A 26,393-nucleotide genomic window follows, 5' to 3' on the forward strand; every position below is an offset into this window, starting at 1 on the left:
TAAACCGGGCTGCTCCTTGGAGGCAAGGATTCTGAGGCTTTGTCTAACATACTTTGGACATGTTGCAAGGAGGGACCAGTCCTTGGAGAGGGATGTCATGCTTGGGAGGGTGGAGGTCAGACGCAGGAGGGGAAGGCCCTCTAGGAGGCGGATTGATTCAGTGACTGGGGTAATCGGGATGGGTGTGTCAGAGACAATGAAGTTGGCATAGGACAGAGCAGGGTTTAGCGCTGTTGTACATAGGGTTGCTATGTAGTCGCAAATGACTCAACGGCACATAACAACAACAACAAATATATATATATTTAACCCTGACACCACAGCCCAGTTCCTGAGACAAGTCAGGGAGTACAATAAAGACTTGTTCCCATGTTAGATATTCAAAAAGACAGATTGATTTTTCATTTTATCTGGTTGATAAAGCAAATTATGAATTGCTAAAAATCAAATACCAAACCCACTACGGTTGAGTCAATGTCACAGTGGGGAGGGTGTGGAGGGTGGAACTTTGGCACGTAGATTAACAATAGGTATCAAGGACAGGACTGTTCGTGTGTGTGAGGCCTTGCATGAATAATGTCCTATGTCTGTAATTTCGTCATCATAGAAGTTAGACATAGTTCCTCACAACTGAGGAAACCAACTCTGGGACTTTAAATCGTCCTCCAATAAGATAGCTTAATACTCAGATGTGCCTAATACTCAGATGTGCCTGATGTACAAACTACACACTTCAGTCAGAGTTCCTAGCTAACAATTTATCAGAAGAATAAGGGCAGGGCACTTGGAAGAGCCTAGGAAATGAAGATAAAAGTTCACGAATCTAAACTGAGGAGGGAATTTAGAAAGGAGACCGTATTAGCCTCCTCTGCCTGCTATAACAAATTACTGTAAACTAGACAGCACAGATAACTATATCCTCTGATGGTTCTGGAAGTTAAAAGTCTGAAATCCAAGTGCCAACAGAACCATGATCTGTCTTCCAAAGCTTCAGGAAAGCAATTATTCCTACCTCTTACGTTTTGGTGCCACTGCAATTCTTGGCCTCCCTTAGTTGTAGATATGCTATTCCAGAAAACTCAGGAGTTTCTTGGGCATGGTGTATTTTTAAAATTTATCTCTATGAGACCAAGAAGAGCCCTTGTAGTGTGTTGCTTAAAGATTGGGCTGCTAAATGCAAAGTCGGCAGTTCAAAGCCACCAGCTCCTCTGGAAGAGGCAAGGGTAGCAGACTGCTTCCATGGATGACAGCCTTAGAAAACCAACGGGCTTGTTCCACTCGGTTCTCTAGAGTCGTTCTGAGTCTCAGTCAACTCAATGACAATGGTTTGGGTTTGCTGTATGGGATCAACTCGTTAAAAAGCAACTGGAGAGTTTAGAGAGGCACTCTGAAGAGGAACAACCCAAGAGAGGAGGGCAAGAATCATTGCACAACTGGAAGAATGCTATGCTCAATGCCACTGAATTGTACATGTACCAGCAGTTGAACTACTAGTATGCTTACTTTGGTATAGTCTCAATAACGACCAAAATAAATTTTTTAAATAAAAAGCTCCCAGCTGAGATCACTGCTGCAGGTTCTCAAAGGGAGGGCTGAGGGGTGGAGGGAGGTTTCTGGGAGAGCTGGGTGTTAAATGATTTGCGGGGCAGGGAGAGAGGCCAATAGCACCAGCCAAGAGTTGTGGCTTTTTTGTTTGTTTTCAAGTATGATCCCTTCTTGTTGTTGTGATTAAGTTGCCATTGAGTCGAGTACGACTTATAGTGACCCTATGAACAAAAGATCTGAACCCTGCTCTATCCTGCGCTATCCTCACAGTTCCTGACACACAACATAACAGCAGTCACCGTGTCAATCCACTTGTTGAGGGTCTTTCTCTCCTTGCCGACCCTCCACTCTTCCCAGCATCATGTCCTTCTCCAAGGAATAGCCCCTCCTAGCATCATGTCAAAGCCTCAACATTCTTGCCTCCACAGAGCACTCCAGCTGCACCCTCTGCAAGACATATTTGTTTGTTCTCTTGGCTGTCCATGGGTTGTTCAGTGCTCTTCTCCAACACCACAGCTCAAAGGCATCAATTCTTCTGTCATCCTTATTCATTGTCCAGCTCTCAGATGAATAGCAAGTAATCAGAAAGACTATGGCTTGAATCAGACACACCTTAGTCCTAAAACTGACATTATTACTCCTCAATAATTTGGAAAGGTCCCTAACTGCTAATTTTCCCAGTGCAATGTATCTCCTTACTTTCTGACTGCTGGTACCAAGGGTGTTAATTGTGGATCCAAGCAAGATGAAGCTGTTGACAGTTTTAATCTCCACTCCATCCATCATGATGTTGCCTATTGGTCCAGTGGCAAGAATCTTTGTTTTCTTGACATTAACATGCAATCCATACTGAAAGCTGCATTTCTTGATCTTCTGCAGCAAGTGCTCCAAGTCCTCTTCACTTTCAGCAAGTATCATCTGCATAACGCAGGTTATTGATGAGTCTCCCTCCGATTCTGACGCCACACTCCTCTTCAGAGCGTCCCGCTTCTTGGGTAATTTGCTCAGCATACAGATTAAACAGGTGTGGAGAGAACACAACCCTGGCACACTCCCTTTTTAATTTCATTTTTTTTCTATAATTATATTTTATTAATTTTCATAAACATTTACAGAGATTTTGGGTTTCCATTCATTCATTGTTGCACTATTCTCTCTACCCTCCTCCCAGTTTGTTCTTGTCCAAATGCCACAGTGCTTGTCAAAGCCAGTTCTGATTAATCTTCTTTGTCAGTGTGTCCTTTGCCATTCCCTATCACTCCTCCCTGAGAGAGACTTCACCCTGAGTCATAAGGAAAAGGGGACGGCGTATTCTCTTAGCTACTTCCTGCTGAAAAGGGACGCTGTGGGTTTCAGGATGAAGATCTTCTCTCACTACTCTAAAGGGCCCCTTTGGCAGTAGGAAACACATAGACTATTATGGAGATTGATTTTGGAATTTAGATGCACTCTTATTGATTGTGCTTGGCTGTACATGTTCATATCCTTGAAGATGTATCATGGGGGTGTTGCAACCTAGAAGACACAAATTTGACTAACAAGTTATAAGTACATGAGTCCAAAAATTATGGAAAAGTAAAAGAAAAGATTCTTTCATTGTTTTACAAACCCTCCCCCAGGTCCCCTCCACCATGTAGCCCTCGCTCTAGTCTCCTGTGATGACAGAAATATCCCTTTTTAATTTTAAATTTTAAGCATGAGCCCTTACAGGATCCAATCTCATCACAGAGGGAGCACAGGTCATTCTTGAGGGCTCACCACAAAAGCCCACCCCCAACTCGCTTCCTCATTGCCTTGAAGTCAGAACCAATTCACAAGCTGACCCTCATCGTATTTTTTTTTAAATTTTATACTAGTTCATTTACACAATTCCAATACATTGTTTCCTCATTGCATCTTTGAGGCTGCAAATCCCATGAGAGGAGATTGCCCAGCTCTCCTCTGCAGCCGCTAGTGGATTCGAACTGCCAAACTAGTGAGGCCTTCAAGTTAGCAGCTCCCTTATGGACGATGGCACCAGATGCCAGTGCCAAGTAAAAAGTTCTTAAGAGGAGAGCTGAGTGGAGAAGCAGGCTGGAGCAGAAGAGGTGGTGGCCCTAGAGATCAAAGAGCCGCACTGTCTCACAGGTGCAGCCGGGAAGATGCCAAGTTCCTTCCACGGTCACCAGCAGGGGCAGGGCTGGGACCGGAGCCCAGGCTTGTCTGAGTCCCTGCCGATGCCACACATAGCTCACCACTCTGCTCACCTCACCAGATGAATCCAAAGGCGAACAGACCTCCGCCCCCACCAGACACCACCAGGCACCACCAGGCACCACCAGGCACCACCAGGCTGCACCTTTGAAGGATTTGGAGAGCAGGAGTGGCTTGGAAGGCAGCGGGACAAGTTTGAGAGTGGATTTTAGATCCATCTGCCTGCTGTGAGCCCTTTCCAGCCAGGAACCAAAGGGCCAAACAACAGGCAGCATGAAGGCGAAGATAAAGGAAGCCGAGAGCTGCTCCTGCCCTGTGCTCAGTTCCCATACCTGTATCTTCTTGTGGGAGGGGGGTCTTAGAACTCCTCCAGCAGCCACCGCCCTAGCCTGACCCCACCATCAACCTTGAAACCCCTTTTGCGGGAGGAACAAAAGGGCAACCAGGTGCAACACTTCTGAAAAGTCACTTTATAAAAGCATCCCACCCTGAATACAAGCCCAACTGTCCTCAGAGTACTTTTTAAAAGAGGATTCCTCGTGCATCAAACTAAACCCACCTAACAGAGTTGAATCCCACTCCTAGCAACCCCCGGGAGCTCGGGTGGCTTTGTGGTAAGGAAATGCACAGCTAACCCAAAGATACAGATTGACTCCACCAGCTGCTCCACCAGAGAAAAATGGACAGAGAAAAATGGACAATTTCCTCCCGTGAGACTTTTTGTTAGGTGCTGTAAAGTGTGTGACGCTATGAACAACAGATCTGAATCCTGTGCTGGCTTGTGCCATCCTCAGCATCTCTGAAACACCTGGGTCCATTGCTGCAGTCACTGAGTCAACCCACTTCATTCCCCTCTCTTGCTGACCCTCCACCTTTCCAAGCATGATGTCCCTTTCCAAGGAAGAGCCCCTCCTAGCAACATGTATGACAGATGAAGTTTCGACATCCTTGCTTCCAAGCACTTCCTGCTGGAGGGTCGGCTGGATGGCGCACAACTTAACAACCTGTAGGCCAGAGTAAAACTACCCGCAGGGTTTCCAAAGCTGCCACCTTTCCAGAAGCTGCTTGAATCATCTTGGTTCTGTGGATTCAAGCCACTGACATCTTTGGTTTGTGGTTGTTAGGTGCTACTGAGTCGACTAGGATTCCAATCAGCCCCATTAACAGACTGGACCCTTCCCGTCCTATACCATCTTCACTATCCCCTAAGTTCAAGCCTGTTGTTAGTCATTGTGTCAGCCCAACCTGCTGAAGGTCTTCCCCTCAAGCCACTATACCATTGGGTTCCTCACAAGAGTCCTTAAGACAGACCAGCCACTGTAGATCTGACATGCAGCCTGCCACTCTTCAAGGCTCAGCCCAGGGGAGGACCAAGGTATTTGTGAACAATTAATACTCCACATCCTCCCGACTTCTAAGAGCCACCCAGTGTACCCGTCCACAGTGTGTCTGGAAGACTGTCCTTCCCTTATCTTTCTGAATCATGTTTATGCCACGTGACCAGTTCAAACCCTCATTGAAGATCAGATGAGTCAATAACCAGCCAGGTCTCGGGATGGGTGGCTGGCGGGTTAACCCGACCATGGAGAATGCTCCAGCTGGACCTTCCACATCTACTGACCCACTTCCACCTTGGAGGTATCTCGTGAGTCACCCGAATACTTCCGGGAGGGCCCCAGCCCAGCCCCTCGGCCCTAGTGGTCTCCCTGAAGTAGGCTGATGAAAAGACCTCTCGTGGGACGAAAGGCTGAAGGTAGGTAATGGAGAGAGAACATCCACGGCGGAGTGTTGTCTAGTGTCTGTGTGACCAGGAGAGCCTGCCATTAGCAGCCAGGTGGTTCTGAAGGGCCACTTTGAGGGAAGGACTGAAGGTCACTTGGAGCCAGGCTCAGGTGGGAAATCAAGTGCACCAAGGTCCACCTTGCCCTTCACCCACCCTGCCCTCCGCCCACGCCCAGGACTCAAAGACAAGGCTCATTTATTCTTCTTCTTTTTTTTTGAAAAATATAAAATTTTAATAAAGGCTACATCTCTTAATTACAATAATTATTGTACCAAGTGATTTTTTTTTCCTTAAATGAACTCTTTATAATGCATAATTTACAGTATAAGTAGAACAAAACGCCATGGCAAAAGTCATTGAATACAAGACTTGTAATAAAAAGGCATAAAATAGATTTATACATAAACCCCTTTCAAAAAACAAGGGAAGCTGGAGCCCTCAATATAGGGCGACTCACGGCTCGGGCCACCGTGGAGGTACAGGTGCTGTACTGATTTCCGGCCAAGCACTAGAGACAGTGGATTAATACTCTTGCCGAATGATATATACAGAGGTATAGTACAACGTAACAATGACAAACAGAATGTACAGATTAACTTAACACAAAAAACTCGACCGTCTCAAGAAAGGTGTTTGTGGCGGGGTTAGGGTGCTGCTAGGCCTGCTGCCATTGGCTCACTTCTCCTGCAGGGGAGGGGGGCCTAGTTTCCTGAATAGCTGTGGTCCAAAGACGAATTTGCAAACAACAGGCATTTCAATAAAAGCACAAGTTGAACCACAAGGTGGTGGTGACTCCAGTAGACCTCTGGTCTGGGGTCCGGAGCCAGAGCTTCAAGACGTGACACTGTAAGGTGTCACCAGTTAAGTCCCCTCCACCTCCACCCAGATGGCAAATCTCGTCAAATATGGCCTCTCCCAACGGCGCCGATGACACATCATCATCATCATCATCATCAAATTCGCAAGACCTTTAAGACAAAACAGAGCAATATAGAAGAAATATGCACCAATTTCTCTGTGTGTGAAGGGGAGGGCACCATTTTTATTTTTTAAAGAAAAGTCTTATCTTCATTTGGAGAAAAGAGGGGGCAAGCATCGTCTCTCCTTGAATTCTGCAAGCATTTACGCATCCCTAGCAAACCCTCGGTGTAGACAAAACGACTCAAACTTCTTCCCCTTTTGTGTTTTAAGCAGCATAAACTGGGGGTGGGGGCAGGGGAATCAATTGTTCAATAAATATCAGTAAGAATTCCTGTTCACGTAAGCTATACACAGTTCCTCTTAGTTTATGGATTTCAGATCCCTAGGAAGTCATATATTATGTATGGAAGTCTTTCAAATAACAGTCCGCATCTGTAATAGCCAAGAGTGGTCATGTTTTTAATAAATAGTTCAGGCTTCTCTTATCTCAGTACCCAGCTCGTGAATAATGAAAAACAACCTCCTCCCCCCCACCAACCACCCCCCACCCTCCCAAAGGCCCTGTGGCCAATGCTTCTCCCAGATTTTGTCTTCTTCATTGGTGGGATTTTCCTTCAAAGTGTTTTGTTGCTGTTGCTCATGTCCCAGGCGGGGCACGCGGCTCCAGTTGGGTTTGGCGGCTGCCCGGAGCCGGAGCCGCAGGGTTTAATCGATCCTCTCCACCTTTCCCAGGATCCTTCCTTCATACATGGGGAGCACCGTGTCGTCATCCCACACTTCCTCAAACACCGCTCCGCAGGCAAACTCGTCGCTGGCTTTTTTGAAGTAATACCTGAGAGAAAAACAAAACACAAACACAAACACCATGAGGGCTTCTTCTGGATAATGCCAGAGAGTGCTGCACTGTTTAGAAGACAAGATGCCACCACGGAAGACTGAGACGCTGTAAGCACTGGCCGTGGTGGCCCAGGTAGGCGCAGGTGTGAACCGCTGGCCACACAGGTAAAGACAACCACTGGACCAGTGGCATGAACAGGACAGTCCTGGGAGCTGAGGAAACGGTGGGGCCATCACAGATCCGCCGCCTGCAGCCCCCAGCCTGGGGTCTCCACTGTCCCCTGATGCACACACATCGTAGAGTGGATGGGGATTACACTGCAGGAAGGAGCCCGTGTGGCACAATGGCTAAGCACCTGGCTGCTGACTGAGAGATTGGAGGTTCAAATCCACCTAGGGCTCTTGGGGATAAAGAACTGGTAATCTGCTTCTATAAAGATCACAGCCTAGGAAGACCTGTGGGGCAGGCAGTTCTAGAACGAATTCTACTCGGTCCCCAACATGAGGATGGGACAGAAAAGGTATAGCTCCAGTTTACTTGCAGCAGCCAGGAGAGGGAGACCCTCACAGGGACCCCAGACAGGGTGCATCGGTCTCATTTCCCCCCCCCCCCCAAATCCTAGCTCTCCCTAATGTCTCCAACATAACGGTGGAGTGGGCTGCCTTCTCAGGCCACGGGCCAGGCCAGGCCAGCCCAGGACTGAGTAGAGAGCCCCAGCCCCAGCCCCACATTCACCCTTTCTCCCAGTTCTGCCTCTCCCATCCTCCCACTTCAGGGTCAGACACCCAGGGTCCTGGATAAAGGGTTCCAACCATCCCACCCCAGTGCCTTTTCTCCTCACGCTGTTTCACTGCATGGGCATAACTGACCGTCCCTTTGGGAAAGGCATAACTGTAAACTGCTATCCTAATGTCACAGTACACAGCGAATTGGGCTGCTAACAACCAAAAGGTTACTGGTTCAAATCTACTGGGCACCCCTTGGGAGAAAAATGGGCAGTCTCTGTCCCATACAGATTTACAGTGCCAGGAACTTGACGGAGGGCTGGTAGGCGTCAGAACCGGCTCTACAGCAGTGAGTTTCGTGTGGTTTTGATCTCTGGGCCTCCCCCAAAGCAATGAAGCTCCTTCTTTCCCTGCCCCTAGCGAGGGAGGTTCTTCAGGTGGGTTAAACTCAAGTTGAAGGACCACTCACAGGCCCAAGCCCCCCATTCCCTCCCCTCAGAGAGGCAAGAATGTCTCTCAAAATTTAATTGTCTCAGGGTTAGACTTTTTGTTTTGTCTTTTAAAAAAAAATTCCTCTTGGTTAAAGCAAAATTTTTCCCCTCCCTAATGAAAGGAAGCCAAATACTTTCATAGGAGATAAGGCAAAAACAGGCAGAGCAGCTGGGCTTCGTCAAGGGGCTTTTGTTTTCCGCATTCCCGGGTGAAGGAAAGGGCCCAGGCAGACACCAGAGTTAGTGAAGAAAACATTTCCTATGCAGGGATTCAAGGTGCTTGGAGGTGGCACCTAGGACTGTGTCAAAGAGCCAGTTTCCAACAATTAGGGGCACAAATCCTGTCCCTGACCCAATACCCCTGAGGCCCCAACTCCCCTCTCAGGCTTAACTGATGTGGTCTTTGCCGGTTTCTCGTAGCAAACACGCAATGACCTTTTACATAATTGCAACCTCCTTTCGGAGAGGAATGGGGCAGCATTCCCGGGCTCCACCCCCAAGACTTCAAACGCCCTCATTTTCTCCAAGAAATCTGGCTTTTCCACTGCAACATGCTTTCTGTGGCAAGCTCCACTCCCTTCTGACATCTGGCACCAATAGCGTGTGGCGAGAATGTTCCCTCTCTGTACCTCTGCCATGTTGAGCTGAGTCAATGTAGCCTGGGCTCCCCCCCTCTACCCCGCCCCCCAATCCCAAACCCCCCTGATCCACAGCAAAAGGGTTCTTATGAGGTGAAGGGGGAAGCTGAAATGTCTGAGAACCACCCCGGCTGGAGGGCGAGCCTGGCACCCTGAGGCCCCTAGTCCCCAGGAGGGCCGAGTGTCCAGCTCTGGGCCCCAGAGCAGAGAGCGGGCAGCTGGCGGGACCTCAGCCACAGCCTGATCCAATCAGGGAAGAATCTGAGCGTCTTTGTGTATGAAATGGGAGGCCGGGGCTTCAAAGCCGGGCTTATTAAGTGAGCCTGAAGAAAAAAAAAGAACCCAACAACCCAGAGCCAGATGTGGCCTGGGCTGCTGGGCGAGGGCCGGGCCGTCCTGCCCTCCCTCCCTCTGCTCTGGGTCTCCCGCCCCTCAAGGTCACCTGCACTTCTGCACGGCACAGTTGCGTCAGAGCTGAGGGCAGAAGGAAGCCCTGGAGGGGCACGGAGGAGGGTGGGGGGCGGGAATGGGTGTCACTTTGAGGCTGCTCTAGGTAAGATGCAGCAGCCAGGGCAGTTCTGGTGCCTTTGACAGAAGCTCCACCCAGGTGTGAACTGTGAATGGCACAGATCGCAAGGGCTGCCTGACAAGCTAGTGGAGGGGCCTTGTTGGGTGTTTCAGGACCAGACTGACCCCAAGGGCACAGGAGGTGGGGTCCTGGGGTCCTGCAGGTGAGCCTACCTGCCTGAGGTAGTCGGGAATTTTCCACTCACACTTCTGGCCCCAGAGGATCCATCTTTTTGGGGGGCCTGCAGTGTGGTTCTGCACAGGTCAGATCAGGAGGTGGGGGGGCAGCAGGGAGCCCCGGGAACTGTTTAAAGGGGTCCCTGGTCTCAGGTGCAGACCTTTAGAGGAACCTGAGAGAGTTACCTTCAATTGTCGACCCCGGGCATGCACTAGGACCCTGGGGACCACCAAGGGTTTGCACTCCACCTCCACCCAGAAGCCCCATCAAAAGAGGCCTGGCAATCCATTCTGTGAAGATGGGTCACGAAAACCCCAGGAGCAGTTCTACTCTGTGACCCACAGAGTCCCTGACTCAGAACGAACCCACAGATAGGGCTCCCCGGTTTTTCATCTGAACACACTCCTGGCTACACTCTGGGCCCAGCCCTGCAACCCTGAGAGCAATGGACAGAATCCATGTTTTCCCACAGGGTGACAGCCAGGGAGAAAGGGCAGGTGGGATCTTGGAACTGCGATGTAACAACCACGTGTCCCTCAGCAAGGGGAAAGGAGGAGAAATGGTGAGGCCTGGGCCTCCCCGGGCCACCTCCTCTCTCCTGCCCTACAGATTGGGGAAGGGACAGAGTCTGTAGTTTGTAGGAGAGGGAAGGAGCCCCCCATCGTGGCCCCAGCAGGAAGGAGAAGGCAATGGGGTCCAGGCTGAGCAATGTAGCATCCACCTGGTGGAAAAGTCTAGGCCCCGGGCCCCATAGGACCCCACCCTTCCCAGCAGCCTCCCTGTCTCTGCCAACAGGGAGGGAGAGATGAAATGAGGGAAAGCCCAAGAGCCCAGTCCTCCCCATGCTGGCCCTGCCTCCCCTTGCTCAAGGCCACTCCAAGTCCAATCTGGTCACAGGAGCTGGTTCTGTGTTCCTGGGCTGTAGGTCCTGAGCAGACAGACTCTGGGAAGAGAGAAGCCACACGCTCTTACCTATAATTTCCCTTTTTGCTGAGCTGCTCTTTGAAGTGGCCCAGGGTCAAGCTCTGGGCCTTCAGCAACCTCCGGTACGGGATTTCTTCTCCACAGAAAAAGTAAGTGACAACCAGCTCACTGGCCTGGAGCGGGTGGACACCCGCCAGCTTCTTTGGCTCTTTGTGACTGGAAATGAGAGGACAAGCGACAAGCTCAGTGTTTTCAAACTGAGAGCAAGTGGCAAGTGTGTGCATGCACACCACACACACACACACACACACACACACACACACACACAGTCGGCAGTCGGGGATCCAGACACGGTGGCCAGAGAGAACCAGAGGCAGCCATACCTACGCCACACGCCATGGTTCCATCTGGTACAAGTGACACTGTTCCTTCACTATCACCCAGTGGGGGCTCGCACACTCTCTCAGGTCGGCCCAAATGGGGACCCACCACCACAGAGAAAAATGCAGGAAAAGCCCAGAACACCGCCCAGGACCCAAGAACTCAGAACACCCAGCCCTCCCTGGGGTTTAGTTCAGCCATTTCCACTTCCCTATTTGTTCACATTTTTTTCTAGAGTGGCTTAAAAAAAAAAAAAAAAGCTGATGCCCAAGACAGCTGGTCGACCTAAGGTCAAGCAATTAAAATGAAAGGGTCCAGGGAGATGACTTAGTCAGTACTTCAAACATTGTTCACTGCTCAAGATGAAGAGGCCAAGGGAGAAAACTTTAATTATTTAGACCATTTTAGATCTCTCTTGCAGATTTCTGTTTAAATGCACCATCCTGTAATTAAAACGAAGAAGCCATTCTTCTGAGCCAGAGAAGCCAGGTGATGTGGGAAGCTGTTACAACTTCTCCAAGAGGACATGGCCTCTCCCTGCCCTGAGGGTGAGACGTGCCTTCCTCCTTCCTCTTCCTTTGTGCCCACCTGCTGCGGGCCTCACAGGAGTCTAAAGACAAGAATGTGCCCAGGAACCCTCAGCCCAGGCCCACAGAGTGCGAAGAACCAGATGTTCTGTCCCCTGCTCAGGAAAGTCAGGGGAGGACACTCACTCTTCTGGAGCCAGGCTTGTTGTGGAGAAGGGCGTGGCTCCGGCCTGACCGGCAGCTGAGTGGCTTCTGTCCCTCTGCTGACCAGCTGCACAGCACCTGAAGACACAGCCAGAGGAGAGGTCTAGTGGTCCCCGAGAGGCAATTGGGGAGCAGACAGAAATAGCTCTTTCTGGGGTCCTGAAGACACACAAGCTTGATATTCAACCTTGGTGGGGACTCCAGGATGGCCTTGTGTTAATAACATGGGAGCAGCAGGCCTGGAGAAGCCCTGGGATGCAAGAGTTAAAGGTTCAACTCCTCTCCCACCCAGAGGCTCTGCAGGACGAAGGCCTGTCATTCTAGCGTAGGAAACCCTATGTGGCTCTTCTACTCTGTCTAGGGGGTCCATGTGAGCCTTGACTTGATGGCACCCAACAACAGGAGGCCTGAAAGACATCTTGGAAAAGACACTCCCAGTCCAGACCAAGGGTGGCTTCTTCCCAGACACATCTAACTTCCTTTAGATAACAGGGAAAGGAAGAAAACTTGGGTCAGGAATTGGGGAACCTTGTTCTTCCATTACTCGGCATGACCTGTTTGAACAGACCCTGGCTTACTCCAATGGAATGGGTGCCATCTCTAGAGGGTCCTTCCCATCAGGAGTCGTCTCCAGGTAATGTACATGGTTAATGTACTTGGGCATAAACAAGTTCAAGTCCACCCACAGGCATCTTGGAAGAAAGGCCTGGCGGTCTACTTCCAGAACACTGGACACTAGAGGACTATGTGGCTGTAGATTCCATTTGATGACAACCAGTCTGGTTCCATTAAGAAGAGTAAGTCGAGTGTCCACCTCCAAACCCAACTACCACCTTAACATGTCAAGTGACACCTGGACCATTCCCCATGCACCTACCGATGTTTTGGGGGCTTTGAGACCTCAGTCAGCCTGCGGCAGGCCTCCTCCAGCTGTGCCAGGGTGTTGGGTGGGGTCAGGGAAGGCATAGCAGGGTCCTGGGTGAACAGGTGGGCCCGGGCGATGATTCGGGGGTTCCCACCAGCAGACCCCCACAGGTGATGGCGGCCAGCTCGCTCCGGGGGAGCTCCTCGGGCGGCCTCTCCGGGGAAGGTCTTCTTTGCGCTCTGAGCACTAAGCAAGGAATTGAGAGAGAAAAAGCAGGAGGAAGGTTAGCAAGCCTAGGAAACGTGAGCTTGATGGGAAGTTCTCTATTCTGCTCTGAGAGAGAGGGAGGTCAGGTCTGCTGTCACACAGACAAGGACTGTTGCTAAAACATGATATTTTTGTGGTCCACTCAACCCAACATCTAATACTGCTTCCAGGAGCAGTCACATTTGTTTTCCGCTGGTTGCAGAAATAGCCACCTCGGGACACCTCAGGATTGACCATGGGGACCCTGGGGGGGGGGGGCAGGGGGGCGGATGTGTTTACCTGTGGGGCTTGGCCTTGTTCTGCTGCTCGCTCTCCATCATCCACTGCCACACATCCTGCGACCTGTCGCCTTCCTCCCCTGGGAGCTGCGGCACCCCAGCTCCACCTGGGGCCCCCCCTTCCCTGGCGGGCAGTACCAGGCCTGGCTCTGGGCCCCTTCCGTTCCGCTTGGGCAGGGTGCTGCTGCCTCTGCTGCCACTGTGGGGGAGCGAGAACCACGCAGACTCACAGACCTGTTCCATGTCGGGTCTCCCTCTGCCAGTGGGACACCTGGGGTTGACCTGCTGCCTGTCACCCTGCACCCACCCCACGCCTGTGCTGGGAAAAGCTGAAATGGGGTCCCTGGGACTGCTGACACTCACCCAAAGGTCTCTCCAGGCAGGGGCTCCAGCCCCTTGGGGTGGTTCCTGCACTTGGCGTAGCAGTAATACTCGGCACCCCCAGAGCAGATACAGCGTACCCTCTGGGTGGCCTCGGCCTCGATCTGCTCCTTGGTCTTGGGCCCCGTGTGGTGGTGGATGTAGTGGTGGTGGACGTGCTTCGTCATCTGCTTGGCCACCAAGCCCTTGACCCCCAGCAAGGGGCAGCTGGCCATCACAGCCCCGGCCACGGAGGGGGGCAGCTTGCTGGCCAGCGGGGGCAGGGAGTGATGCTGGTGGTGGTGGAGGAGGTGGTCGGGGGAGCGGGCGCGGGGGCTGTAGCGGCCCACGCCTGGCGACTGGCAGCCGGGGGTCTTGAGGACCCTGGACAGGTGGTCATCGAGGATGGTCTGCGGGTCCTCCTCGTAGCTGCCGGAGGGCAGGAGGGAGAGGGGGTGCGGCGGCGCGCCCCCTTCCCGGGAACTCAGCGCCACCTCGGAGCCCTCCTTCTCTTCATCCTGGAGGCGCAAGAGAGGACGGTGAGTGGGGCACGTGAGGGATCCCCCCCCAGCGCCGCCGGAGGGGGGGGGTCATGCACCCTGCGCATGCGCGTCCCCCCTCTACCTCGCGGATCTGCTGCAGCCGCTGGTCCAGGCTGTGCCGACTGTCCTGCTCCAGCTTCAGCTTCTCCAGCCGAGCGATGAGCTCCGCCGCGAAGGTGGCGGGCTCCACGGGCGTCATCTCCTTGGGCAGGCGGTGGGTTCTCTAGGGGGCCGGGGACAAGCGGGTGAGGGCCCGGTGGGGACGGGGGTGGTGGCCGGCGGTGGCCGCGGCCCCGTGCGCTCCGCTGCCAGGCTGGCGGCGGCCGGGCTGCGCGCGGTTTTATGCGGCGGCACCGCGGCCTCATGGCGCGCCATGGCCTCCGCCAGCGTTTGCCTTGGGCAGGAGCAGTTGGTCGCACTCCGAGAGGCCCGGCTTGTTCTCTCTGTAGTACAACCAGCCCATCAGTAGCTACTCTGAAGACGAAAATCTTCAAAGACTGTTGTCAAACATCAAAAAAAAAAAAAAAAAAAAAGCAGCCTTCGGAGGTGGGGAGGGGGGCGAGGGACCGACTCAAGGAAGAGAAAGTCTAAACAGAAAGGGAGTTGGACATTTTTTCTTTTTTTAAAAAAAATCAGATTGGAAGGGAGGTAGGGGGCAGGAAAAAGGAATGAAAAAATAAAATAAAAAAAAAGAGCTGGCCGGCCGGGATCAGAGGAGAAGTGGTAATTTATTTCCTGGCTGCACACTGCGCACCTTTGAGGTGGTGTTGTCTCTGCACCGGCCCCGGCTCTGCGCGCCTCTCCTCCACCCCCTCCCGTCTCTTTGTACAGAAAATGAAGAAAGCCGCTGCAGGCTAGGAGCAGAACACTGCTGAGCTTGGCGGCCTGAAACCCATCTATCAAGGGAAAAGGGAACATCTCCGAATCAAGTGCGGAATATAAAAAGGCACCGGGCACTGCCTGCCAAAAGCTGCGCACAGAGGACCCCCGCGGCCCGCCTCACGCGCCTTCCCCTCTCATCTCCAGGCTCCCCCAGCCTCAGCTGCCTGACCCCCTTCCTCCTCGATTCCCTCTCTCGCTTGGCCCTGATCTTAGGGGTGGGCAAGGCCAACCTGCAAAGGCCACCCCCAGCTATCCGAGCCAGCCGGGCTTGTCATGACCACTGCTTGGTGGCAGCAGTATGCGAAGGGCCATGGGGGTGGGTGGCTCTGTAGGACAGGGCCCAGCTGCAGCGGGACAGAGCCCATCAAAGGACTGCCTCGAGGAGCGAGTCGATTTGCACACCACAGGACAAAATCATCTAATTTACAAGTTTGGGCAATAGGATTTTTCTTTCTAAACACACACACACACACCCTAGTCCACGTAAACCAACTACAAGTCTGTCAACAAAAATGGTGCATTTGGGGTTTCACTGGGGGAGGCTGCCTGAGCCTCCCAGTAAAAGACACCTGAGTTTTTACAATTCAAAAAGAGGGGAAAGGGTGGGTAAGTCTGTCCTTGTCTGTTCAAGGACCTTCCAAAGAGGACTTACACTCACATGCTAATGCCACCAACTTAGTGATTCAATGTGTTACTTTTCTAAGTGCTGGCAGATAGGATTCATAAGCAGGTGGGCAGACTCCCTGGGAGGTCTCCCCCCCATCTAAACAGCACTTCCCTACACCCTGGACCAGAAGAAATTGCAAAGGGTAGAGAGCTCTGAGATGGGACTTACATGGGAGGCTCATGGGCACAGGGGCCAAGGGCGTTCAAGGACAGAGAGACACAAGGGGACAGCCAAGCTAAGTCCTCCCTATAAACCTGTATCTACTCCACAGGCAGAGACGGCTCAGTGACCCTCACATCCTGACCCTTCTCTCATTCAGAGCGTAATGGGCACAGATTCAAGGTCCTAGCTAAGTTCTGGGGTTGGAACCACAGGATGTAACGGCTGGCCTCTAGGGGTCAGCAGAAGTGGTCAGGTAAACTGGTGAGAAGACCCATCGTGCAATAGATACAAGCAGCAGCTGTGCTGGGGCAGGGCTCTCCATCATTCATTCAACAAGTGTTCACTCCCGTGTCAGGCACTGTTTCTATGGATACAGATGCTGAGAAAACAGACAACCCACTGTCCTCACGGGTCCTCCATTCTGGGAAGCTGTGAAGTGAGTAAACCACACTGGAGAGAAGCTGAGAGTCCCCAACATTTTCAGTCTCCAGGAAGACTGAGCTTTCATTTCTTCCTCATAGAAAAATTTTCTCTCCCATTTATTTATTTTTATTATTTTTGTGTGTGTACCGTCAAATCGGATCTGACTGGTATGGGACGATATTGTCCCTCCTTCTCCGGCAGAGCATCTGGTGGATTCAAACCACTCACCTCTGGGATTGCAGTGCGGCTTCTTGCCACTAGGCCACCAGAGCGCACCTTATTATTTTTTTTTTTAAATCAAGGAAACATAAGGTCACATTGAGCCCCTGACAGAGCATCACTTGATTTCATGGTCTGACTGACCACTAACTCCTTTTGTATATTGCTGCTGCCTTTCCCTCTCCCTTAGGGGACTCTCATACAGCTCACCCCTCCCCAATCCTCAACACCCTATTTTCCTCCTGACCCAGCACGGTGCCCCCCCATCACATACTCACCGGGAAATGAGGTAGAGACACTTGGCCATTGGCCTTCACGCTGCGATGCATTTCTCTCTGGAGCTGTTTCTTACTCCCCACGCGGTACGGAGGGATTCCATCTCTGAGGAAAGACAGAGGGACCCCAAAGGCTCATGAGGGATTTGCTTTCTGCATCGGGCTGACACACAAGGCCGCCTGAGTCCCCATCATGGGATGGGCTCTCTAGGTGCCACTGTCCGTCCCACAGGGAAGGATTACTTCAGGCCAAATGTTGACCCATCCGGTTCCCTTGTCCTGATCCTGATCAAAGATCTGGGTTACATTCCCATCAGCCCCAATAGCACAAATCCAAAACTACCTATCAACCAGACCCACTGGCAGTGGTTGCTTCCCACTGATGGTGACCCCAGGTGACCATGGAGGAGAGCAGTGCCCGCTCAACTAGGGGTTTCTTGGTTGTTCTCAGATCACCAGACTTTGTTTACACAGAGTCATGGGGTGGGTCTGAACCACCAACCTCTGGGTGAGTACAAACCATTTTCATTACTCAGGGGCTCAGATTAAAGGCTCCTGTGCAGTTTCCCAGGCAGGGGATCCTGGGAGCCTCTGGGTCTTCCTGACAGTGTGTTCTCACCACTGGTCACAGCCCTCCATGATAAACCAGGGCTGTGCAGTACAGAGGAGCAAAGGCTATAGGGTTCCGGTCAAACTCTGAGAAGGCTGAACCAGACGCAGGGCACACCCATAAAACCAACACAGAGTTGACCTACGTAATATAAAACATGGCCCCATGGCATTTCCCAGGTTGCCATTTTTTTAAGGAAAGAAGCTGCTACATCTTCCTCTTGTGGAGAAAAAAACCACCTATCTCTGTCAGCAGTTAAGTCAGTCACCGTGAGTGGTCTCCAAGCCCCTTCTCTGTGGAAGCTCGCTCACCACCTCCAAGCATCCACCCCTCAGAGATATCTATCTTCCCCCACCATGTACACGCCCCACAATTCACTCATGTCGTGCTTTGAGGGCCTAGTGAGTACCACACCCTGCAAGAGGAAAGGGTCAGAGTGCAGTGAGCAAACGGGGAAGGGCAAAGGGCACCCCTCAAGACATTTACACTCTATTTTTTTTAAATTTATTATTTTTGTGTATACCGTCAAATGAGATCTGACTGGTACAGGAGGAGATTGTCCCTCTTTCTCCAGCAGAGCATCTGGTATATTCGAACTGTGCACCTCTGGGATTGCAGTGCAGCTTCCTGCCACTAGGCCACCAGAGCTCATCGACACTTACACTCTAAGGGGCAACACTTAAAATGTTATGTGGCGTTACTCGACTTCTTAGTGACCCCATGTACAACGGCTCTGAACCCTGCTCTATCCTGAGCCAACCTCATTGTCTCTGACACACTCAAACCCCCCCCCCCATTACCCTAGTCACTGAGTCAATCCATCTCATCAAGGGTCTTCCTCACTTACAATAACAGTAATAATAACAACAGTAATAATAAGAACAATAATAATAATAATAAAAATAATAATAATAAAAACCAACCCAAACACACACCAGCGCATCTTCTGTCGTTAATTGTTTGGTATCATCGAGTTAATTGCCACTCAGAATGATCAAGCAGAAGTGCCTCACAGGGTTTTCTGGGCTGTAATCTGGTGGTTTAGTGGAATGGAATTGAGCTGCCAACGCGAAGGTGTGTGGTTTGAATCTACCAGCTGCTCTGTGCATGAAAGACGGGCCATCAACTCTCCCGTGATTCGCTGCCTCGGAAAACCCGCTGGAGGGTCGGCTGTGGGTCCGTTCCAGCTCGATGGTACCCAACAACAACAGTCTTGACAGTAGTCATAGTTCTTCTGAGCCACCGGATGGGTTCCCACCACTAATCTTGACGAGAGCAACTGAGGGCTTAACCGTCAGAGACACTTGGGTTCCTTATTGTATGTTAACACAATTTTAAAGCCCACAGCCGTGGGGTTCACTCCGGATTGTGAGGGCCCTCCACAGGGTTTCGTCTTTATGGAAGGCGACGGCCCATCCTTCTCCCAGAACAGTAGGTGATGGATTCAAACCACCAACCTTTCAGTTAGCTGTCCAATGCATTAAAGCATTGTGCACGATGCCACCAAGGGGTCTACTGTTTATTAGAAGGTAGTACTAAGGGCTTGTGGAAAAATACAGCAGGAAATGGGGAGGGGGGACCAAATGGAAGGTGGCGTCAGGCGGTGGTCAGCAAAGTCCTTGCAAGGTGACATTAGAGCAGAGGCCTGAGGGAAGCATGGGCTCCTTATGTCCATCTTCATTATGAAAAAGAATAATTTATTAATAGCAACTACAAGAGGCCACCACCTTTACTAAAAACAGGTCCAGGAGCTGACGGGATATTTTTTTAACTTTATTAAGTCAGATGATCAATGGTGACTATTTCTCATCCATGCCCATTCCGGAGGCCACTTATTTACAAACCCTTGGAGTTCCAAGAACCATCATGGCCACAGTGCATGTATGAGTCATCCTCGGAGGCTGTAAATATTGAAATTAGGTGTCTGGCTATTCCTGTCCGAGGATTTCGACTCATCACAGAGTGGAGGTCGCATGGGAAACAGAGTGGGAGAAAGGAAAAAATATCTCTGGTTCTGCAACAGCAAATGAAAAACAGCAGTGCCTAAAAATACCTGGAAAGCAACCAGGGGCAACTGGTTGACCCCTGACTGGTTATCTACAATGCTCTAGGATTCTAAATGACTGCGATTTCCAGAAGTCGGCTGTCCTAGTCCAGACAAGAGGACCACAGTGGGGAGAGTATCACAGTAGATCAACCAGTAGCCAAATCTTGACTAAGAAGCACAGAATGATGTTATTAGTGAAAGGTGCTGTGAGCAGGGCAGGTCAAGGTCTAAAGCAAGAACTTGTATATGAAGCACAAGGCACCAATCGGAGAGGTCACAGCAGTGAGTAGAGACAGTATTGTATGAAGAGGGCTCAAGGTTGATCAGTTGGCAGAAGATACAACTCTCCCCATCAGGCTTCTGGCCAGAAAGCTCTGTCTTGAATATACAATAGGATGACAGGTTCTAAGTCCTGGCAATTTGATGAGCCACAGAAAGTTTATTTATGAGAACTCAGCATATCCATCTTGGGATGATTTCTCCCCAGGGGACAAAAGGCCCTCCTCGGCTCTCAGAAGCAAACCCCAGAGAGAAGAAGGATTCCAGCGGAGGCCACAGTTCTCAGTGAGCGCAGGAGCTGCATAATCCTATGTAATTCTCTCAGGTACTCTAATCAACCGCAATTTAAAATGCCCAGAGACGCAGGTTGACTTGTCTCAAGTCACAGTCCCCAGCAATTAGATCCAGGGCTCCAATCCAAGCCACAGCTGGCCGGCCTCCAGAACGGCTCTCTTCATCAACCACTTGTACTAAGGATCTCCATCTCAAAATGCCAGCCGTGTACCATGACACTTCCTAGTCCAGCAAAAGCCAGGCTTCCTGCTGAACTTGGGGTACCATGTCCCAAGCCTCAAGGATACACTCTAAAGCGATAAATGGGGAGGATGGTTCTGGAAATCATTACCATCACCACAACTCAACACTCTGGTTATAGGGTGGGCCACATGGTTCCCAAGATGCAATGGCTATCTCTGACCTGATCCTGTGTGGGGCACCACAGACTGGGTTCTCAAGGAGTCCTAACTAAATCGAGCTGCTCCAAGACTAGACCACACATCCCCTTCTCCTGGCTTGATGAGAATGCAGAGCTCAACTTCGAGGCCTCATTCCAACAACCCTGGGGGACAGGAGTCAGGCACCCACCCAGTGGACCTCATCATGAAGCAGGCAGGGCTCCAAGTATCCCAGAAGGGTTCACCTCCAGCCCCTCCCAGACATCCTCCTGAAATCCTGCCAGCAGCCTGGATGCTTCACCTTCCTCTTCTCCTAAAGGGACACTCAACATCTAGCAGGTCATTGCCAGACGGATAACCGGAAGTGGTTCTTCCACCACCTCCTGACACCACGGCAGGTGAAGAGGCAACCCCAGGGAACCTGTCACAGAGCAGACCTCAAGCAGAACCCCAAAAGGCTGCAGAGCTGCATTCCAGGGAACATTCCCCCAAGAGAAGAACCTACATCCCAAAGAGCCCCTCGTTCCAGAGCAGGGCTCCTCAGCTTTGACTCCGGCCCTGGGCGTCCACGACCAGTTTCTTGGCTGCTTGATACTGAGGACTGAACTGCACCAGTGTCCCTGTCCCTCCATAGTCTCCATTAATCACGCCCAAAGCTGCCTAGTTTTCAAGGAACTCCAGTTAGCCTCCCTTTAAGCCAAACCAATTAGCTTAGCCTTTGGATTCTTCAGGGCCCAGGCAAATGTGGGTGAGTGCCATTTGCTGGTGGCTGTGAAGGTGCAGACCACGCACACACGCGGCCACCAGCACTGTCATGTCACCACCACTCAAGGCAGCCTCAGATCATATCAAGAGCTCAGTGTGTAAGACCAGGTCCCATTTGAGGCAGTGTAGGCAACATTCCCACCAAACTCAAAACTCTTTGCCTTTGCTTTCTCAAATAGTTACAAATAGAGATACCATTTGACCCAGCAATTCCACTACTGGGAATATACACCAAAGAGACCATAACTGACATCCGTGCAGATATATGCACACCCATGTTTATCGCGGCTTTGTTCACGATAGCAAGGAGTTGGAAACAACCTAAGTGCCCATCAACTAACGAATGGATAGAGAAGTTGTGGTATATTCACACAATGGAATACTACGCTGCACTGAAAAACAAGGAATTCATTCAATATTATTCAAAATGGGTGATCCTGGAGGACATTATGCTAAGTGAAGTATCTCAGTCACAAAGGGACAAGTACTGCATACTGCCACTGTTGTAAAACAGGACTGCATCGGGGTTGGGGGAGGAGACTGAGAAAGATGGGTTCAATAATATATACTGCATTGAAACAGATGAGGGAGAAAACTGTTTAAAAGGGACATGTGACTGGGTATTTTTGTCATGACGGTAGTCCAGAGCGAAGGCTGCACAGTGGAGTGGACTTGGGGGGAGGGATGTAAAACTATGAAAGAATTTTTCTTTTACTTTTCCAAGAGGGTAGTTGGTAGGGGGGAGTTGGGAGAGGAGAAAAGTGCAACAATGAATGAATGGAAATCCAAAGTCTCTTTAAATTGTCATTGAAATTAATAATAAATTAAAAAAAAGAATTTCCGAGAATACAAACTAACAAAGAACAAAATCCTCACCGCTGCCTCTCCAGCGGGTTTTCTGAGGCTGTTAATCACACAGGTGGAGAATGCCCATCTCTGTCCCTGGGAGCGCCTGGTGGAACCTTTGGGTCAGCACCGACAACAATGCCACCAGTGCTCCAAAGGACACAAGGGATACAAAGAAATAAGGTGGCCTGGGCCTCCTGCCTGCATGAAACTCAAGGAACTAATACTGGGGGGGTGGGGGACGACCCAAGAGAAGCAACCCACACACCTCGTGCTCTTATTATGAGAGAGCCGCTCCCAATGACAGGGAGACAGTGGCCAGAGGTGAGGACGCACAAAGAGGTCCAAAACTTTTGAAGGGCATGAATTTACTTAAAGAAGCCATGACAGCCTAGTGTTGAATGTCTCAGGTGAACCAAAGGTCATCGGATCGAATCCTGCTCAGGGAGATGGGTAGTCTCCTCCCATAAACGTTTCAAAAACTGACTCACTCACAGCCAGCTAGCTCTCCAGAAGATTCCAAAGCTGTAAACCCCATGGGAGAAGACTGTCCTTCTATTTATAGCCAGAGAGACCCCACCTTCGGGTCAGCAGCACGGCCCCCACAGTCTATATACCTCCAGGGAGTGTTTAGTGTGGCAAGTCCCTGTGAGTCGGAACCACCTTGACAGTGGTGGGTCTTCAGGGCTGGTACCTTCCTGGGGTAGCAGTGGGCTCTGGAGGAGGAAATGACCTCCCTGAAGCCCTGAAGGAAGAGTCGAGGTGGGCAGGTCGCGCCCCAGCTTCTACCAGGCTGCGTGCGTGCCTGTGAAGGTCCTCGCTGGCTCAGTCTGCAAAGAGCCCATCAGGTCCCTAAGGTTTGTGTCTAATGAACTTGAATTTTAGGAGTCTATTGAGGGTCTGCCTGTGACCTCTTTTCCCTCCCACCCCCAGCCTCGCCCCCTCCCCAGCTCCCAGCAGAGCCAGGCCCTCCCAGCAGAGCCCCCAGCCCATTGTGACGGGGTAGAAACAGCCAGGGTCTTTTCATGCTTTATGGGATGCTCCTATTCACTTGTTCAAGGCTGTTTAAAGGGGCCGGCTACCCTCTTGTGCCCTCTCAGCTTCCCCGATGAACAATAGGCTGAAAGCGATTCAGCCGGCTTTTCATCCCCCACGCCGTTTCTCTCTCGCTCCTAACGCTCATCCGAGGTTGGCAGTGCTCCGAAGACAGGGTCTAATCCCGGCCCTGGGAATCCCGGCTGACCTGGTAGACGCTGGGCAGACTGCACGCACCTTGCACGACCCCAGCTTTCAGCTCATGCCAAGTCTGCTGGGTGAGCGAAGGTGGGGAGGGTCCAAGGGCTCCCTGTCCCAGACCCAAAGATGACCTTGGTCCCATTGGGCCATCGCAGCTTAGTGGAGAGTGCCAGCTGGCGGGCTCTCGTCCCCATTACAGGTGGCATGTGGCAAAGCAGACCCAAGCAATGAGCTCCTCTGAAAGCAGGGTGGCATCCCATGATGGCCGCATCTGCCCACTTGGTTAGGAGTGGGCTCAGGGCCACCGGTGCTGCTGGGAATATGGTCCAGGCCTGGGACAGGAGCATCCTGAGGGCCCAGTCCCCATGCCTGGGCACTTTGCCATCATCAATCTAAGACGGCTACCCAGACTGCAGGCTCAGTCACCTTGGAAACTAAGGGCTTCTTTCTAGACCCAAAGAGAATGTTTCCAAGCAAGGGCTCTGTCCCTTTCCAGGTCTCCAGCTAAGTGGATCTTGGTGGCCCATGTAACAATGCTGGCTACCTAGAACAGGTGACTTGAAAGGGAGCCTTTCTGAGCCTTGTAGGTGGGGGGGGGAGAAGGGGAGAGAGGGAGAGAGAGAGAGAAGGAGAGAGAGAGAAGGAGAGAGAGAAGGTAGGAGTCTGTGAGCTGGAAGAAGGGTGTGAATGGAGAAAAGGGGACAAACTCTTTCCTCCAATGCCTTCAAAACGAAAGCAATCTTGACGACTAATCAACAGACGTAAGATACCCAAATGGCTCAGAGGACTCTGGTGGCTTAGCGGTAAAGAGCTGTGTTGCCAACACAAAGGTTTGTGGTTAGAATCCACCAGCTGCCCCAAGTGAAAAAAAAAATAAATAAATAAAAATGAGCAATCTCCTCCCATGAAATTTACAGCTTCTGAAAACCTGCTGGAGGGTCAGCTATGGGCCGGTTTCCACAGACCCCAACAGCAACAAATGGCTCACGGTCTCCACTGGTCCTGTGAAGGTATCCCGTGTTGGAAATGTTCATGTGCAAGGAGGGCACCAGGACAGAGCCCGGCAGGAGACCACGTCTGGTCTGATCGAGGATTCAGGAGCCCTGGCTCTGAGTGGCCAGCGTGAACAGCTATGAAACCTTTCTGTCTCTACCTCCATGATCTTACTGGGCCTCGTTTTCCTCATCAGTGAAAAACACAAGCGTTTGCCTTGAAGGGCAAGTCATGTGAGACTCAAACAGAGCTTGGGTGAGGATGACACCCTGGGTTTTCTCATCATGACCCTTGAACAGCACCTCCACAATAGGGGGCTGAAATACAGCCAAGGGCCAGGAAGTAAGCCAACAATAGTCACTAAGAAAAGGAAACAGAAGCCGTGCAGTCTTAAGTAAACTACATTTAGGAGCCACTCAATGCCCTCATTCAAATCCAATGTATTCTTAGTGTACACATAATGCCAAGACTTCCACGCAAACCAGAGATTAATAATAGAAGCTGCTAGAAGCCAGTGCAGCACAGAGAGTAAGGGAAAATGACAGGACAAATGACACAAAGGAAAAAGAAAAGCTATTATAAAAAGGGAGGGAAATGCCAGTATGTGGAGAGACAAACAGCCTGACATCACCTCACAGAGTATGAGGCAACACTATGATTAATATAGGGAAACAGATCACACCATTAGCTATTTGGGTCCCTAAAAAATACATTTGGCCTCACCTACTACTATTTAATAAAGGCAGAGGAACACATATTAAGAAGCATGCCCAAGTAGGGATAGGTAGAGAGTTTAATCAATATGGAAAATCTACTTCTGCAGGAAAATCCACTTATGTTTCAGGATGGAAGCTGTGTACTCCGACTCCATTCTCATTCATTCCAAAATGCTTTATCAGAAGAGACCCTTTTTCTTTAAGGATCGATCTCTCTCTCTCTCTCTCTCTGTGTCTCTCTCTCTCCTTTTACTAAGAGGGGAATTTGAGGTGACACTGTAAAGGTCACCAAGAAAATCTAGCATCTCAAACCTGTCGATCTGCCTGCCAACTGGTCCTATGCCACGGCAAAGCAAGAGGACGCTGGCCAACAGAAACCAGATCATTTCAAACACACTGGGCAACTCAACTGCCCAGTATTAGGAAGGAAAAAGGAACATACTCTAAACAGGAATACCAGAACTTACACAGGCCAGTGGGCTTGCCTTTCAAAATTGTTCCTAGGAGAGGTGAGATTCCTCTGCCAAAACATTCTGTGGAACAATCTTCAAAAAGCAGCGGCTCTCAGCTGGGTAGTGGGTAAGAAGCCCTTTGGGGGTTCCACACATGACCAACTCCAAACGTCCCACAGCAGAATCTCTAAGGACGGCAAGTGAAGGAGAGAATGAACCACCCTTCCAGGAGAAGCACTGCTCTCCATCATACAGAGAGATGGGCTCATCTTCAAGTGACCACTTAGAGGTTTGCTAACTTCATCACACCACTTCCAAAAGACTCAGATTGGCTTCCAAAAATCACAGCCACCCAACTGTTAAAGATCCAAGACCACACACGACTTTGGAGAGACTGTGTCAACCAGTGGGTTTGTAAACTGGATGCCCGACTGGTGCACATGGTAGCCATCCACTACTGCTTACAGAATTAAATGCTGTTTGTTGGAAGGTACCACGTTAAGAACATGCTGCACCCACAAACACAAGGACATCACCCTTAGTGGGGTCCAGCTTCCTGATCCTCATCCTTTCTGTGACTTTCCCACCGAAAGCAATAAATCCTAAACGTAGGCCCATCATTCTCTCCCAGCTCCTGGCTCTGCACAGGTGAAACAGCTGAGGGTTCAAGACCAGCTACGCAATTCTGGCCACAAGGAAAGTATGCAAAAGCAATAATCATTACATGTTCCCTTTTTAAAACTCAAGGAATCTAGAGAATCATTTTAACTTTCTACTTGCTTGACTCCATAGTCAACAGTCTTGGCACCAGCAGCCAGGAAATTAAAAGGCGCACTGCCATGGGAAAGTCGGCTGTTAGGGACCTCTCCAAAGTGCTGAAGAGCAGTGGTGTCTCTTTGGAGACTAAGGTGCGTCTGATA

The 26,393-nt window shown here is 50.8% G+C and overlaps 1 protein-coding gene across 1 annotated transcript in view; it reads right to left on the minus strand.

Moving 5' to 3' along the window:
• Nucleotides 1-7,147: 7,147 nt before the first annotated feature.
• The window catches only part of AXIN2 (axin 2), a 29,873-nt gene continuing 10,627 nt past the window's right edge, over nt 7,148-26,393 (minus strand). Inside the window, exons 3-10 of the mRNA XM_006886262.1 lie at nt 16,859-16,961; nt 14,310-14,450; nt 13,689-14,203; nt 13,327-13,524; nt 12,793-13,026; nt 11,898-11,993; nt 10,852-11,019; nt 7,148-7,274 (exon numbers count right to left, since the gene is read on the minus strand). Coding sequence (XP_006886324.1) covers nt 7,148-7,274; nt 10,852-11,019; nt 11,898-11,993; nt 12,793-13,026; nt 13,327-13,524; nt 13,689-14,203; nt 14,310-14,450; nt 16,859-16,961 — 1,582 coding nt within the window. The remainder of the gene's footprint in view (nt 7,275-10,851; nt 11,020-11,897; nt 11,994-12,792; nt 13,027-13,326; nt 13,525-13,688; nt 14,204-14,309; nt 14,451-16,858; nt 16,962-26,393) is intronic.

The sequence above is a fragment of the Elephantulus edwardii genome, unplaced genomic scaffold (genome assembly GCF_000299155.1).
Source record: "Elephantulus edwardii isolate Elephantulus edwardi_28Jun2011 unplaced genomic scaffold, EleEdw1.0 scaffold00048, whole genome shotgun sequence".
NCBI classification, from domain to species: domain Eukaryota; kingdom Metazoa; phylum Chordata; class Mammalia; order Macroscelidea; family Macroscelididae; genus Elephantulus; species Elephantulus edwardii.